This window comes from Polistes dominula, unplaced genomic scaffold, assembly GCF_049000335.1.
Source record: "Polistes dominula isolate Pdom_NZ unplaced genomic scaffold, Pdom_raw_medaka contig_373, whole genome shotgun sequence".
NCBI lineage: Eukaryota > Metazoa > Arthropoda > Insecta > Hymenoptera > Vespidae > Polistes > Polistes dominula.
In genome coordinates, this window is record NW_028300899.1 from 4073458 (window position 1) to 4089816 (window position 16359).

Genomic DNA, 16359 nt, shown 5'->3' on the forward strand with positions numbered 1-16359 from the left:
ATTTTTTTATTCTTTTGCAATGAAATTAGACCGCTAATAACATTTTATAAATATATTTTGAGATAGAGCTGTCTTGCAATGCGAAAACAAGGACCTCATCGCATACGCAACGATATATCGTCGTCGGCACTTTTCGCAAGTGATTTTCATGACGATATATCGTCGCGCGGCACTAAAAGGGTTAAAGATAATGTATGAGTATATAAAACATTTATTTATACTCCACGTATATCATAAATTGTTTAAATAAATATAAAATCATCGAAAATAAGTAAATTAAGCTTACCTGTGTACGAAAAAAAAGTTTTGATATTCTATATCGATAATGTTCGATAATGTTCGATACTCGTCAAATATTTTAACTTTAATTCAAAATGATTTTATAATAACTGCTTGTTACCTGTATACAACAATAATATTTACTATATTATGTTTAAACAAATGTACTGTTTTTTAAATATTAGTTAAATTATATTGCATAGACATTATACATATTGTAAATGATAGTTAAACGAACGTAAGAATAATTTATTTTTATTTCTCAACACACAAAAGAAACTACATTCTGTAGAAATATAGTAATAGAAAATTCAAGTGTATAACATTTGCGATAAGATGAAAAGGAAAAAAAAACAAAGTAGAAGTAAAAGCTGAGAAAAAGAAGGAAGAAAAGTAGGAGAAGGAGAAGTAGAGTATAACTCTCTTTGAAAGGAAAAAAGTGTGAGAAATCAATTAAAAGGCAGGAACTACAGTGATTCACATTGTGGTATTTAAATTAATTTTTGTAGCATAGGAAAAAATGTAGCATGAGAAAAATAAATCGCTATTAAACTATAAAATTCAATTGAACAATTTCAAAAACTCTATTGTAGCAAAAGTATTCTTATTCTACCAAGTAGAAAAACAAAAAGAACGTTTGTTGAAGACAAACTTGTTTGCAGACTGTCCATTGGCAAAAAACCTTTATAATTTAAGACCTGAAAGTTTTAACAAAAAGAGGATGATAGAAAGAATAAGAAATACAGAGAGAGAGAGCAGGAGAAAAACAGGGAGAAGGAGACATTGAGTGACGAAGAGAGGGAGAAGGTTAAAGGTCCTTACTAGAGGAACGGAATAACCAGTTACTCTGACTGATGCGTTGAGCCACGACAAAGGATATCTTGGCTTGAGAACGTAGAGTAGTTCATTGAAGAAAAAGGAGAACGCCTTGGAAGCAATCAAGGTTCGGGACCAAAGAGCAGAGACTGACTAACTCATTTAGCTGGAGCAGCCGGAACACTTAATGAAGACAGTGGCGAGAAGACAGTAGGAGCCACTCGCTGGTGATGTTCTTCTTCTTCAAGAAGAAGAAGAAGCAGAAGAGAAAGAGGAGGAGGTAGAGGAGGATGGTAGTATCGATTCCGTCTTTCGATTCAAGAATGGTTAAAAGTAGACGCTGAGACTATGCTTACTACCCACCTCTACAATAGAATGTTACACTCCGTGGACCTGGATAAAAGCGAAAGCGTGTTGAGTCTAAGAGTTTCAGGTGTAAAAGAAAAGGTAGGTTGCTGTGGAAAAGAGAAGTGAAGGGGGAAGTTTAAGGTGAAGGGTGGTAGGTAGAGGTACTACCCATAAAAGAATGGAGTTCTTTTTCTGAGGGTGTATAGAAAAAGCCTGCCACCTTCCCCTCGATATAAATATAAAAGATATAAATAAAATAGAAAGGAAAAGAAGAAATAAGTAAAAATATAAGAAAAAGATATTTTCGCCAATCTACAATCGCGCCTCTTTCATTTGGCTGGCCAATGAACAAAAAAGTCATATCTTTCTACTGATAGGAATATATCTTATATATCAATTATATATTCGAAATTTGTTAAATAGTAAAGAGTAAAAGGAGAAGAAAGAAATAGAGAATAAATTAAAAGAGAAGGAAGGAGAGGAAGAAGTAAACGTGACCACAAGAAGAAGAAAAGACTTTTTTCTCTGGTACGCTGATACGAAAAGTCTTATCGGATGGCACTGAAGTCGGCACATACTTCAGACCGACAGTACGCTGACTGTGGACGATACTCGCAGATGGTCCGCGACGATAAGTGACCCTCGTTGCCAGACCAGACTCTTACTCCTGCAAAAAGAAATAAGAGCAAGAGAAAGATAGAGAGAGAGAGAAACAAATAGGCAGAAAGAGAAAAAGAGAAAGCTAGCTAAATAAGAAAAAGAAAGAAATATAAAGAGAAATAGAGAGGAGATACTAGCTAAGTAAGAGAAAGGAAGAAAGAAAGACAGAAAAAAAGAGGGATGAGGAGAGGAGCGACGAAAGTAGCGAGAAATGTTGAGGAAGAAAAGGGTGGGAGTGATAGGAGAAAAGAGAAAGAGAGAGAGAGAGAGAGAGAAAGAGAAAAGAAAGACGAGAGCGGGACCCCGATGTTTCCGTGCGAATGGAAACGGGCATGCAATAGAAAAGGCCAGGGCTCTCCAATTTGCTGAGAGCTCTCCATCTCCCAAGCCCTTCTTGTTCTTTCTCTTTCTTTCTCTTTCTCACTATTTCTGTATCTATCTATCTCTTTCTTTTACTCTTTTTCTTCCCTCTTGCTCTCTCTTTCTATCTGTAAGCTATACCTGTCCTTTTCTCCGTTTCCAATCTTTCTACCCTGTCTTGCATCTACCTCTCTCTCTTTTTCTCTCTCTCTCGATATTCCCCTCATCTTAGCATCAGAGTTTCTGTTTTCTGTGCATTCGCACCTCCTCTCTTCTCCTATCTTATTACGTTTGTTTTCCTCCGTTCTTTCAGTCCTAAACCCCTTTTACTCTCTCTCTCTCTCTCTCTCTCTTTCTTTTCTTACCACTTCTCGACGAATTCTGTTCTTGTTCTAGTTTTTTTCTTCACGTGCCTATCTCTCTCTCTCTCTCACATTCTCTTACACTCTATTTTTCTCACTCTCTTTCTATCCCACTCTTTTTTCCATTTCCTTTTTTTATATTTTTTTCACTCTCTCTTTCTCTTTCTAATTTTCTCACTCTCTCACTCTTTCTCTGCAAGTCTCTTTTTCTATTTTGCACAGTTTCTTAGTATTTCTCTTTTTAGCTTACATTTTCACAAACTCGAATGCACTCGACCGCTAATGGCAACATTCGTTCGTTCGTTCGTTCATTCCTTCGTTTCTTCGTTTATTCTCGAATTGGGTAACCAAGGTAGCTAGGTTATTCTTCAACTGGTATGTTTCACCTAAAATCGAAATACGATTCTTAAGATAGGATCTAGCAATGACGATGACGTGTTCTATTAAATGTAAGAGGAACTAGAGCGAAATGGAAAATAAATTAGATGCAAGATGCATAACTCGTAGATTACGTTCCAAACGTAGTCGACGTGTTAATATGCTTTTCCAAGACACGCCACTACGCGAGATTATTGAATATTTCTAAGAGACCGAGTAAAGTTGATTAATATTCAATTAGGATCTTTTTTCTTTTTTTTCTTCGTTTCATGATTCAATGTCGAGTTCAATTCGTTTGTAATATTGTATGAAATTAATTATATTTTTTTCTTTTTTTCTAAAATAAATTATAAAGAATATCGAATGAATATATTTTATTAAGATCATGAATAGTTCAATACTTCATTTAAAGTAATTACATTAATATTAATAAAGCTAAATAAATAATAATATTAAAAATGAAATATATATATATATATATTTAAAATAACATTAAAGAATTTAACTTGAAAATTAGTTAATCTATCTGTCCATTCTTCATATTTTTCTAAAATTTTCTGTTAATTAATTAATATTGAAATTAATTTTGTGCTTAAAGAAAATGATGAAAAATAGATAATTAATATCAATCTGAATAAATATCAAAAATGGAGTATTAAAAATCATAATAACTATCTACAAAAAATATAGTAAACTATAAAAATAATTTAGTCTACGGGAGAGTATCACTTTCTTTAGTTCTTTTTAAGTTTTTTTCCAAGCTCTTAGGAAACGTCTTTGTGTTTTCGATCTATCTCGTTCCCTTTCATCTCTCGAGCAAATCAAAATGTGTGTACGTGTGAACTCTAGAATTTATATGGGTTGGTGAGACGATAGAAAGAAGAGGAAAATTTCCGATAACGTGGTGCAAGAACCTCGAGGATCTTGTCCTTCTTACTCGAAAAGGATCCAGGAAATTGATCCAGCTATGGAGATAGCACCGTCGTCGTCGTCATCGTCGTTCTCGTCGTCTTCGTCGTCTTCGTCGTCGTTGTCGCAGTGAAAATTCTCAGACAGCTGTCAACCTTAGGCAGTCTTACCATCAGAGATCTCGTTTGTATGTAGATACAAGAAACGTCTTAGCAGTTTCCTCTTTGCATGTACGACACCAACCTGCCAGTTTCGTTTCTTCCCATCTCTCACTTTACCAAACTCCTATCACCTTTAAAATAAGCATCGAATTGATCGTCTTGATATTATATTTGATAACGTATTATGGATAATGTTTCTATATATTTATATAATGAGCTGGTATAATTAATACAATATTTTCGCACATAAACATTTCTATAAAAATAATATAATATTTAATAAACTATATAATATATCATGTTACTCATATCAGAAAAATCGTAAACTTTCTAGACAACCTAATGGTATAATAAGGGTTGTCAAAAAAGTTTATGCTGATTTTTACAAAAATCTATGTATATTTAATAAAAATAAATAACATCAATTTTCATAACAACCTAATATATTATATTATATTATAAGATATTATTTAGATATATACTATGTTATACGTTTTATTAAGATAAATATAAGAAAGTTTTATATCTATTCTTACTATATAAAGGATTTATTCACGAGCAAATAAATCACGCTCTAAAAGTTCAAAAAGGGCTTCCTCAAAGTCCTTAATTCTCATAATTTATTTGAACGATGAATAAACCACCATTGCCTTTGCCATTTCTATAAAATCCATAAAGACTCTAATACATGTATATGCATACATAGAAATGTATGCAGTAGAGTTTTGAATGCCCGAACATTCATTAAATAATAATTATCCTGAAAAAGATATAAATTAAAATAATTATAATAAAATATTCAACAAAATATATAAAATTATATTAACATAGAAAAAGTAACAAAAATTCTTATTTCTTATATGATAATAAAAATATATATGCATACACAGCATGTATTTCTAAGAAAGCAAATAATATGAACAGAAAATCGTACTAAATTTAAAAAAAGAAATTAAAAACCAAGCTAAGAAAGAATAAGACGAATGCACAGTATCAGGAATAAGATAACTGTAATAAAACGAGAAGAACAGTTGGAAATTTAAAACTAAAATAGTTAATTATTGAGTAATTTTGAGAAGTAATTATACCCAAAAAACTATACAAGGGTATCGATAGATTACTCGAACATTTCTACGTCCATAGATAATACTTATAATGCCGCTGGGTTCTCTGTAAAATAATTTGAGTTTACGTTTCGTAGTATGCAATCGTGCACAAACACACACATATACAACGCTTAGTAGTAGGAGTGGGGAATACGAAGCACCACACAAAGAGGAAATCGAAAATAGGAAGAACTATACTATATTCTATCTTATTCTCTCGCAGGCTCAATCCTATAAGTGTTAAGTGTTTGTCTTTTTTTTCTCTTTTTAGTGACGCAAGCTATTCGTCATTTTTTTGTTTCATCGTTTCATCGTTTCATTCGTTTTCAAATCACCCAGATTCTAAAGAAGTTTTCACTTCAATCAAATATTCTCAATAACTTTGCAATATAAAAAATATTTCTAAAAGACATCTCCCCATAATAAATAAGTCCATACATAAATATAATTATATATATACACACATATATAAAGATAGGTAAGAAAAACATAGAAAATTTTTTATATCGTAGATAGTAAAATATATATATATATATATATATATATATATATATATATATATATATATACATAGACGTATATTTCAAAGAAAGAAAATCAAAGAGAACTGTAGCGCATATAGGAAGAGAAGAAAGAAGACGAAAAGAGGCGTATCGTGTTCGGAGGAAAATCTTCCCCAGTTTATAGCTTGTTTTATAGACTTCCCGAGCATCGATTCACAACACAAAAAAGAAGACGATCAAAGTGTTACGATCGATGTATCGATCTTTACTATATGTAGTCGAGTTGCAACGAATACGAATACAACTACGACTACGACTATGACTATACTACACTACGACTACGACGATGACGACGACGACGACGGCGACGGCGTCTGTTTCATAAAATCCTGGCATCGTGAACATCGTGAGTATGTATGGCGCGTATGACAAGAGCCATTGTAATCCATATGTGCCTATTGTATGGCATACGTGCGATGAGCACAGCGGAAGAAGCAAGATACGAGAGACACGCTAAAGAAAAAAGGCCCTGAGAATCGTGCTACTATATAATGTAAAGAATACATGTACTTTATATAACATATATGAGTATGCACGTATATGTACGTATGTATATACATGTATGTGTTTATATAGACATATATGTATATTTTTATATTTAGATATTTATATGTATATGTGTATAAAGGTATCCAGTATTATAGAAATACACACACAAATATATCTACGCACGTATCAACGCTTTGAGAAATTCGATATTTCACCTTGCACTACTATCAAGTAAGATCCGTGCGTTGAAAATTTTTCCAGGAAAATCGTCGCTTTTCACCGTTATGTTCGTTCCTTCTTCACAAAACGCAACTGATCTACTTTGTGAATTCATGTATGTATATATGAATGTATGAATGCATACTATATCTATATTTTTCCAGATCGTCCATCTTGTTACACGCTTTTATCATTTATCAAACCTACGAATACAAATATTTTATGTTAGATAAATAATATTACGTTAAATAGTATTCCAATATTTTAAATCAAATTTATAGAGTGAAGATAAAAAGGGTGTTTGAAATGTTAAGTAATTTACTATGGTAAATAAGAAAGATAATTTGAAATATGTGCTGGTAATTAAGGCAGTGGTCTAATTGTAAGCTAACAATTTGTTAAAATTGATTTATTTTATATCACAATTATGTATATTATATAAAATAAATCATATAAAATCAATTCTTACAATTACTTTACTTATTGTTAGATCACTGTCATAGTTATTGCTAATAGATAATTTGAATATATTATAATTATATGGAAATTGACACTATAAATATATAAATTAAATAGAAAATAGATAAAAATAAAATGATTATAAAGACTAGAAGTAACAAGAGAGAAAAGATCGAAACAGCAATTGTACGAAAAGTTAGAGATAAAAATTTCGAGGCACGCTCTTATTCGTCGACACTCTTTCTCTATATTTTCCACTCTTTTTCCCTTTCTTTCTTTCTAACTCTTAGCCCCTGGTGGAAAGACTTGAATTATTCAAACAGGTTTTTCCGCGATGTCTGCGTTTTTCGCGGTCGCCTTCTATCCTGTCGAGCTTTCTAAGAAAGAATGAAATTTTTACACCGAATCTAGCACGTTATAGACAAGTCGTGCATACGTTGACCTCGATACTGCCTTCAATGAATTTTCAGGAAATAATAATTTTTCTTCTTTCTTTCTCTCTCTCTCTCTCTCTCTCTCTCTATCTTTTGAAAACTTTTCTTTCTTCTATCCATCTTTCTTTTTTCTTTTCTTCTGTGAATAAAGAAAATCTTTTACAGATATTTACAAAAAAAGAAGAGAATAGACATTTTTCTATTGGATAACATAATTAATCAAGGTAGATATATACTATCGAAACTATCTAATGTAATCGCGTAATTAATGACGCCTACGAAATGAACCGATTTGACGTTGCATAAAGCCTTAATATTTGCATGAAAAATGATGCCACTTTACCGATAGAAGTTTCGGACTTTCGCCCGGAAGTTTACCCATCTACTTACATAAATTTATTGTCCGTCAACATCTCTTTCTCTTTCTTTTTTAAAAGAAAAGAAGAACGGGAGGTAGGTATATATATATATATATACCTGTAAAATATACAAAAGGTGAATGAGAGTAAATAAAAAAAATTAGTCTACTCACCTATAACCATGATAAAAAAATTCTTCGGTTACGATTACTCGATTTATCATCGCGTGATAAAACTTGTATATTTTTATTTCCTCCAACCAACCACGATATACTTATAGTACGTACATATAGCTATATCATAGGATTCCCTAAGGATCTCTTCTCGCCTCGTATACTACAGGAAAAGAAAATAAGGTGTGAAAAGAAGAAAGAGAGAGAGAAAGAGAAACGAATAAAAAATATTAACAAGATAGAATTCCAACATTGATCATCCTACTACACTAAGAAATATATATTTAAGAGATAAATGTGATAGTTACTATAATAGAATAATATCTATTTTAAAAACGTTAATAGAATACAATATCCTCATAAATATGTAATGTAATTAAAACAGTTGGATAGTATCTAATTAATAAACTTGAATAAAATACTTACACTTTCTTCATAAATTTTCAATGAAATTTAAGTAGTAATAAGAATCAAGGATTGATTTGAACAGGTTAAATCAACTAGGTAGGATCTCTATTAGGGATGAAAGGGTTAACCTTAGATCCTGAAACACGGAATGCGGATAAACATACAATAGATAAGTAGGTAGATCATGGATCTATGTTGGTTGGCAGATCGCATACGTGAATACCTCGTATAGTCTCGGCTATACGATACAGCAGTGTGTATTAGTACCGGTAATTCCAGCATGATGCACCGGACGTGGATCACGCTGGAAGATAGATGACATTGTTTCCTGAATCCCTGGGGAGACGCCGGATGACGCACGGAGCTTTGAGAAATAGGGATGAGAAGGAGAAGAAGAATGGAACGAGAAGAACGAAACGAAAGATGTCTCAATAAATAATCTATCGCTCTGGTTTACCTCCTGACACAATCTTGAAATCAAAAAATCTTGTTTTATCAGAACTTCGTAAAATTGTTATCTGAGAAATCTTTTCTTCCATTTCGTGATTTTCTTCTAAAATAATATTCCTTAGAATAATGTACACGCGATGATAATAATGATGATTGAGATAGTTGATTCATCTCGTGACAATTCTGAAAAAATAAATAAATATACTTTTATCAGAACTGTATAGGATCATTATCATCGAGTAATCGACTACAGTGTTTTTAAAAAAAAGCAATCGTTCCAGGGAGAAATCATATACGCTCGAATAATGACGATGATCGAAACGAAAGATTCATTAAGGACAAGAAAAGAAGAAGAAAAAAAAGAAAAATCCTTCGGTTAAATCATTAGCCAGTGAGAAAACAATGCCTAGGATGTTTCCGGACTCGTTTAGTCGACCAAAATGACGCTGAATGAAATTCACCAAGCAAGTACCAACGAACACTTCCATCCTCTCGATAATTCTCGGGAATTCCGCTATCTCTTATTTTTCTCTGCGTGATTTCGACACAATGGAATGAAGGAAAGAGGAAACGCTAAGGAGGGGAACACTATATGAGAGGATGAGAATGAGACGAAGAGTAGGATGAGGAGAGTGAGGAAGAAGAGAAAGGAGAATGAAAAGGAGAATGAGAGGGAGATTGAGGGTGAAGCGAGTACGAGGGTGAACCGAGGGATGAAAACGCCTAACATAAATCTCCTATCTGCTTCGAGGTCGCGTGAAATAAATCCAAACGTTTTGGTGGCAGCATACCTACCGCGATTTTATTTTCTCCTTCCTTGTGTGTGTGTGTGTGTGAGCTTTTCTTCTTGAAATATTATATTCCACCAGACGGACGTTTAATTTGAGTGAGAATTGCCGCTATTTTTTTCAAACTGCCAAAATCTATGACTAACGTAGTGGTAGATTCTAGAAAAACTAATTTTTTATGGAACTTAAACATTTATTAAAAAGTTAAAGGAATTATATTTTAAAATTGTTAAATAAAATGTTAATAAATGTTTAAAGGAAATTAATACAAACCTTGGTCAAATTTTTTACAAGCAAGAAAGAAATATAGCAATCTTTTCCTCTTGAAATATTAATTTGAACTGAACAAACTTTTAACATGAGTGAGAATTACCGCCATGTTTTCCGAACTACGGAAATCTATGACTGCTGTAGTAGAATCTGAAATTAAAAACTTTTTAATATTACCTAAATACACATGAATTAATTGACAATTTCAATTATTTATTAAAATCATTAAATACTATTGTATATCAATTCAAAAAAAATGAATACAAACGTTTAACATATTTTCGAAGAAGAAGAATACGTGAGAGAGAAAAAAGAACGATTATTTCATTTTGAAATATTACATTGTACTGGACAGATATTTAAAGCAAATGAAAACTGCCGCCATTATTTCGAGAAAATAAAAATTCTACCATGTCAATAAATTTTCGCAAAAAAAACAAGCATAAAATGTATCACTATTGAATTTCCAACGAAATAGAGAAAAAGAAGAATCTTTTTTATTTTTTGAAATATTATATTGCACCGGACGGACATGTAAAAACTAACGTAGTAGTAAATCCTAAAACTACTTTCTAAATGAAATCTACTTATCGACTGATCGAAAATAATGAAGAAATGATCTGTTTAAATAAAATCATATGTCAATGAATCTTCAAGGGAAACAAGTAAATACGTTTATCGAGTTTTTCACGACCAAGAAAAAAAAACGGAATGAAGAAAAAGAAAAAGAGAAGGAAGAGAGAGAGAGAAAGTGAGAGAGAGAGAAAGAATGATCCTTTCCATCGTGACGATTCACGAAACGGAAAGGATCGTAACCGAAGGTAAAGCTCGAAATGCGGTAGATTCTACACGCAGGCGTGATATACATTCTGCATCGGATAATTTGCACGCTTCGCGAAGCGGAATACTCGATTTTGAATTTACTCGTAACAACCTTGAGAGCGATAGAAAATAACGATGAAAAAATGGTAAAAGTACTATAAAACCGATATGCAAGCTCTATCCTTTTGTATCTATAACTTGAACGATCGATAAATTGAATTTACTACTGCCCGTCCAAATTTCCTTCATCCATTCGTTGTAATATTCTCTAGTTTCATTACAATGAACGATCCTCGTAATATTATACAAAGTTAAATTATATTATACCTGGTTAAAGGTAGAAACTTTGATGCGTGCATTGTTTGTCATAATAGACATGGGTTATTAGAAATTCCTTGTTCTCTATAATGCGTTATTTTTGAAAATGATCACATTGTTCAATCGTTTATGATTTAACCTTATGCTCGTAATATTCGGTAAATATTTCATTAACTAGTAGAAACCACGTATTACCCTAAATTTAAATAGAACTATTAGTCGAACATTCCTAGGAATAAATTGCAAAGAATTTCTGAGTTAATAAAAAAAAAAACAAAGAAAACTGATAATATGAACTAAAAATATTGCATTATTAACGTACTTGATTTTCTATTTATATTATACTTATTTGTATAATTATTAAACAGATAAAAATGTGTAATATTAAATATAAAAATTATTGAGATTAACTTGGAAATTCTATATCACTTAAAAGAAAGCTCTTAAATACGCTAATTATAGAAAAATAATTCATTGGGAAAATTCCAAAAAATAAACCTGTGGCGACATCTACAATTTAAACGATATCTGCTCTGTCAGTAAGATCGAATTTTAGTTAAAACTTTTCTTCAGCAGAGGGCAGGTATCTCGTGTCTCTCTGTTTCCTCTTTTGAGATTAAGCCAAATATCCGGTACGTTCTTTCTTACGTGCATCTGTAAATATTTAAACATATCTTTATAATTAATAAAAAAGTAAGACAGATAATAGTGAGAATTTGTTTAATGTGATGTTAAGATGTAATACGAAGTTTAATTTAACAACATTTTGCAAATAATCTTACGATTTCAATAGATTCTAAAAACGGTTTTGTATCACGATGTTACAACATAATAACGTTAAAAACAATGAAATGAATATTTCATTTTTTCAATCATTAAACAATCATTACTATAAATCATACTTTGTGTATTTGTTTTTTATAAAAATAATGCATTGATTAATTCAAAAATAATATAAGTTCTTAAAGAAAATTAAATAAATGAGTTTTATTGAAAAATTAAATGAATGGTTATAGATCTTAATATATTTATAAATAATATTAATATTGATTAGTGGTATATAAGTAAAGTGCACAAATCTCTACATATTAATTATTGTAATAACCTTTCTTACAGAAATGGCAGACGTTGCTGCTAATCCGAAGACCAAAACAAAGGCACAGAAGAAGCCAGTAGAAAAGGCTTCCGAACCTGTACCATTAAAAAAACGGCCTTTCAAAAGACATGGACGTCTTTATGCTAAGGCTATTTTTACTGGATACAAGCGTGGTCTTCGTAATCAACATGAACATACAGCCTTATTAAAAGTTGAAGGAGCAAGAACTAAAGGTGACTCCGATTTTTATATCGGCAAGAAATGTGTCTACGTATACAAAGTAAGTATTTTAATATATTGAGTTATAATAATTTAACAATGAGAACATATAATTACAAATATTTATCTTTTCAGGCTAAGAATAGGACACCTGTTCCTGGTAAAACTACAAAAAAAACTAAAGTAAGAGCCATTTGGGGTAAAGTAACTCGTCCACATGGTACCAGTGGTTCAGTTCGTGCTAAATTCAAGAGAAATTTACCAGCCAAGGCTATGGGTCATCGCATTAGAATTGTAATTATAGATTTTCTTAATTATTAACTATATAGATCATAAATTTCTCTAAATTTAAATCAGAAAGATATAAATTTTCATTTTTTTCATTCTGTTGCAGATGCTGTATCCTAGTCGAGTTTAAGTTTATACGTAATATAAATAAATAAAAATATCAACATCAATTTAATTTATAATTTTGTAATATTTTTTATATAACCTTCCTACTATAAATAAGCCTGTCCTATTAATTATACAATTATTTTTAAAAATGTGCATGCTTCAGAATTGCATGGATGAAAATATAACCTTCAAATTACTTAAAACTTAACCTTTAAATTTTTTGAATTCTTGCGTCATATCGATATAAATAATTTTTTATCGTAAAAATTGATAGACTATAAATTATAGATATTTTTTAATTATCTTTTTTAACATTATTTAAAAATGCAATAATAACGATAAAAAGAACAGTTAATATTGATTAAATATGTGTCAGTGAAGGAAGCCATTTTCTGTTACCACCACACACAAGTTTTGAATAAGTCGTAGAAACTATCAGAGATTAAAGTACCTGTTAATTATTTGTTAAAAAAATACTGTGCACTATTAATACCTTTAACAATTCGATCGATATTTACTTAATTTATAGTGATCGAGAGCGAAGAGAAAAAGAATTTATATGAATCATCAACTTTCCTAGAGGAAAAATTCAATTTTTTCCTCGTGTCAAACGATGCAATGTTGTGTTTACTCTTTTGAATAGATCAGTGGAAGGAAAAAAAAACAAAAAAAGAATTAAAGAAAGACAACAACAACAAATAAAAAGATGTTTTGCTGTTTGAGAAATTGTTTTGACGGTATTGGGTTTACCGCAACGCAAATTCCAAAAAAAAGAACCAAATCCGATTACTTTGGATACAACTCATATGGGTAACCATCATTTTTTCTGCAGAAAAATCATTCAAGTAAATCTAATTATTTGTAGGAATTATATTTCTACGTATTTGTCAAATGACTTTTTTCTTTAATTGTCATCAATTAACAAAATAGAACTTGTTCTATTCCAAATTTAATATTATATTTATATATATATTTATATATGTTTGAAGTTCGTTGTTTATAACTTTATTTAATAATAAAATATCAAAAGAATTGAGACGAAGAAAAGAATAACAATAAATGTAAATTTATTATTATACTGTTGAGAAAAGCATGACAATTCTTTTTTTGTTGTCGAACCTAACCAAAATAGACACAAATGATTACACAGGAATATTTCATTTAAATATCATATATATATATATATATATATATATATATATATATATATATTATATATTTCTGCTTTATATATTTTATATTTGTAATTCGTAGGACATGAAGTAGTTATAGTCAAAAATGGTTTAAGAGTTTGTGGACGTGGTGGTGCCTTAACAAATGCACCTCTTGCTCAGAGCAAGAGTTACTTTGAAGTTAAAATACAGCAGGGTGGAATATGGGCTATCGGATTAGGTACCAAATCTACAGATCTTACTACTGCAATTGGAGGAAATGACAGCGAAAGTTGGGCTCTTAATTCAGATGGCATTTTAAGGCACAATCAGCAAGAGTTGCACAAGATTCAAAATCCTGTAGAGGAAGGAGATATTGTTGTAAGATTAATATAAGTTGTGTATCATTTAGTAATAATGGGAATATATACAATTAATGTTATACACACTTTTAGGGAGTGTCCTATGATCATATAGAATTAAATTTTTACATTAATGGAAAATCTTTGGAAGCCCCGATCATTGGTATCAAAGGAACAATTTATCCCGTGCTTTATGGTCTGCTTCTATTTGATCTTTTATCTAATTTTATAATGATACATAGTATTATTTTATATCATTAATAATTTTTATTATGAAAATATTTTCAGTTGATGACGGAGCTATATTAGATTTAATTTTGGATAATTTTGCTCATCCACCGCCGATGGGTTTTGAAAAAGATAATGCTAGAACAGTCTTTACTCTAGCGATACATACACACAATATGATATGAATAATATTGCAACGGCTAATTATCAGACAATTTTAAACTACAATTTTAAACTATTCAAAGTACACTTTGTCCATCTTAAAAACGAATAAAAATGTTGCGTTAATTATATATAATTCTATTTGCAGTTAAATATTGTATACAATAACATAAAAAAGGAATCTTTATTATAATGTAATATATATATATATATTTAATAATTAGAGCGACTGCAAAAATAAACGTTTTGTCTAATATCTATAGTTTTCTTTTTTTATCTGAAGAAACTATATATATTAATAATTAAATAATCTTATTATAAGTAAGTTAGTGCAATTTGTTTTTGAGACCTTTTTAGTTTTATTAAAATTAAAAAGTTTACAACATTCATTTTAAAGACAAAGTTAGCAATATACTTAAATTCGGTATACATATATTCCATATTTATTACTGTTACTGAATTTCCAATTTGTTATGTAGCAACAGCGGGTTTAGTAAATCATAATAACAATATAATATTTATGCCTCATGTATATATATATATAATCGTACAATAATAGAATGATCATTAATTATTAATAATGTTTTTGTTTACTGCACGCACAAGACTATTTACATTTGCATGTATTTTTATCATGTTTACACGCATTTTTATGTAGAATTATTAATTTATAATGATGTAACGGTATGATGTTATTTACACTGACATTACTAAAATACCAACATCTTAGGCCTACTCTTATTTTTTTATTGGGCTAGTGTCATGGCTTTATTCTTCATTAATAATAAATTTATAACATATTTCGATACCAAAAATTTCAAATGTTAAAGCTAATTTTTGATCCACACTAATATATATTGAGTATATGCGTATAGTTATACACTTATATTTATATATATATATATAGAGAATTACATAAATATTAAAAATAATTAACAAACCAGATGCACAAAAAAATGTAAACCTTACTTGGATTTCTTTACATAGAATATACTAAATCTTGTTACATTTATAAAAAAAAAAAATCTTAAATGTTATCCGGAAGGCAATTAATTGATTATAAAAAATTTTTAAGATTGAAAATAATTAATAAAATTAGTTGTTAATTTTATTGCTCTAATATTTCGTGACACGGTCGTTGAATATTTTATAATTATGTCGAACATCGATAAGAATCAACTTTGTTTATACAGAGTGATATAGAATGTATCATTTGTATTCTTATGTGATAAATTTTTCTTCGTTGCATTTAGATATCAAATGCAGCCTTACATTGAATTTTTTTTCTGATTACTGTACATATAATGAGTTAATTATTGTGTCACATATAAAAGGTCGTTTTTATGATTGTGCTGCAAACATTTAAAATACTTGCAAAACATAGTTAATCTTTGGTCCTTAATATTATTTTTATGCAATTTGTATTACAACATATGTTTATGTATTTTTATAAGTAGGTCATTCGATTGAAAACAATGTGCTTTTATAATAATTTAAATGAGAGCTATATACAGAGTTATAAGGTAAAAATGAAATTAAAATTAATGATACTTAAATTTCAGAATCAAATAAAAAAATAGAACAAAAATTAACACTGAAAATTAAGGAATCGTT

The 16359-nt window shown here is 30.0% G+C and overlaps 2 protein-coding genes and 1 long non-coding RNA gene across 4 annotated transcripts; 2 read left to right on the forward strand and 1 right to left on the reverse strand.

Annotated features, from left to right (window-relative positions):
- Positions 1–639: 639 nt before the first annotated feature.
- LOC107064025 (uncharacterized) lies at positions 640–11768 on the reverse strand. Its single transcript, XR_016178874.1, has 10 exons — positions 11630–11768; positions 11141–11327; positions 9995–10141; positions 9729–9889; positions 8076–9116; positions 6647–8020; positions 4810–5033; positions 4141–4404; positions 3076–3211; positions 640–2110 (listed from the first exon to the last, which is right to left on the reverse strand). It is a non-coding gene; the product is annotated as an uncharacterized LOC107064025 (long non-coding RNA).
- RpL35A (ribosomal protein L35A) lies at positions 11692–12909 on the forward strand. Of its 2 annotated transcripts, none has more exons than XM_015316269.2 (4): positions 11692–11763; positions 12248–12507; positions 12582–12740; positions 12841–12909. In XM_015316269.2, exons 2-4 carry the CDS (start codon positions 12250–12252, stop codon positions 12862–12864), a joined length of 441 nt encoding a protein of 146 aa, XP_015171755.1. In that variant the 5' UTR covers positions 11692–11763; positions 12248–12249; the 3' UTR covers positions 12865–12909. The 2 variants fall into 2 exon arrangements, with proteins under 2 accessions (XP_015171755.1, XP_015171746.1); XM_015316260.2 differs by having other exon boundaries at positions 11712–11824.
- A 285-nt stretch (positions 12910–13194) lies between these two features.
- LOC107064005 (SPRY domain-containing protein 7) lies at positions 13195–15486 on the forward strand. Its single transcript, XM_015316248.2, is given in 6 exon segments — positions 13195–13608; positions 13610–13652; positions 14097–14374; positions 14449–14551; positions 14644–14711; positions 14713–15486. Coding segments are annotated over 6 exon segments (582 nt in total). The 5' UTR covers positions 13195–13548; the 3' UTR covers positions 14743–15486.
- Positions 15487–16359: the final 873 nt, after the last annotated feature.

What these genes read in the sequence shown, in the direction of transcription:
- RpL35A (XM_015316269.2), top strand. Translation starts at nt 12,250, where the DNA reads ATGGCAGACGTTGCTGCTAATCCGAAGACCAAAACAAAGGCACAGAAG. An exon ending in AATGTGTCTACGTATACAAA is followed by an intron (nt 12,508 to 12,581) that starts GTAAGTATTTTA and finishes TTATCTTTTCAG; the next exon opens with GCTAAGAATAGGACACCTGT. An exon ending in TGGGTCATCGCATTAGAATT is followed by an intron (nt 12,741 to 12,840) that starts GTAATTATAGAT and finishes ATTCTGTTGCAG; the next exon opens with ATGCTGTATCCTAGTCGAGT.